This window comes from Mandrillus leucophaeus, unplaced genomic scaffold, assembly GCF_000951045.1.
Source record: "Mandrillus leucophaeus isolate KB7577 unplaced genomic scaffold, Mleu.le_1.0 Scaffold1, whole genome shotgun sequence".
Taxonomy (NCBI): Eukaryota; Metazoa; Chordata; class Mammalia; order Primates; family Cercopithecidae; genus Mandrillus; species Mandrillus leucophaeus.
Window position 1 is genome coordinate 15,498,119 of NW_012098097.1, and position 783 is coordinate 15,498,901.

At 60.7% G+C, this 783-nt stretch overlaps 1 protein-coding gene across 1 annotated transcript in view; it reads left to right on the forward strand.

Moving 5' to 3' along the window:
• The window catches only part of FSCN2 (fascin actin-bundling protein 2, retinal), a 17,399-nt gene that overhangs the window by 4,838 nt on the left and 11,778 nt on the right, over window positions 1-783 (forward strand). The window contains 2 exon segments of the mRNA XM_011968645.1: window positions 184-352; window positions 529-559. Coding sequence (XP_011824035.1) covers window positions 184-352; window positions 529-559 — 200 coding nt within the window.

The window sequence follows — 783 nt, forward strand, 5'->3', positions numbered from 1 at the left end:
ATCCCCATCCCCACCATCCCCATCGTTAGGTCCTCCAAAGTGCTGGGATTACAGGCTTGAGCCACCGCGCCCAGCCATTTTTCAGTCTCTTGATCCTCAACCACCCTGCATCTGACCCCATTGTCCTTTTGAGGGGAGAATCCCCTACTCAAGACTGGCTCCCATCTCCCACTTTACAAGCAGGAAGCAGCAGCCACTCACCTCCCTGCCTTCAGCAGGGCCAAGGGTGAGGACCTGGCCGCCAGGTGTTTCAGGCTCTGGATTGGCGGCCAGTGCTGTGGGGAGCGGGACGTGGCATCTCAGTCCTGGGGCATGGAACCCCCCAGCTTCCAAGGCAGCTGCAGCGTGGGAGGTGCCATAGTGTCCCCCACCCGGCCTCTGTGGAGCGGCCACATGGCAGGCCCTTCATTGAGGCATCTCCCTGGCTGGGCGGCCCCTAAGCCTCTCTTCCCCCTGGGAGGGGAGTGAGCACCCAGGCTTGCATGTATCCTCCCCCATCAGCCAGAGCCTGCTCATTTCTGCCGACAGACAGCATGGCAGGCAGTGTCCGATGCTGCCAGTAACAGAAAACTGGCCACAGGCTGGCTCCAGCAGTGACATAATCATCTGAAACGGGAGTCCAGAGCCCTGGGCTTGGTGGGTTCCCAGGCAGCCACCATCACCCGCTCAGCAGCTTCCCCGGGGTCCTCTGTTCTTACTTCTTTGCTGAACCACTCTCCTGGGTCAGCTCTGACCTCAGCCTGACGCCCTCATGGTCGTAATGTGGCTGCTGGTATTCCAGGC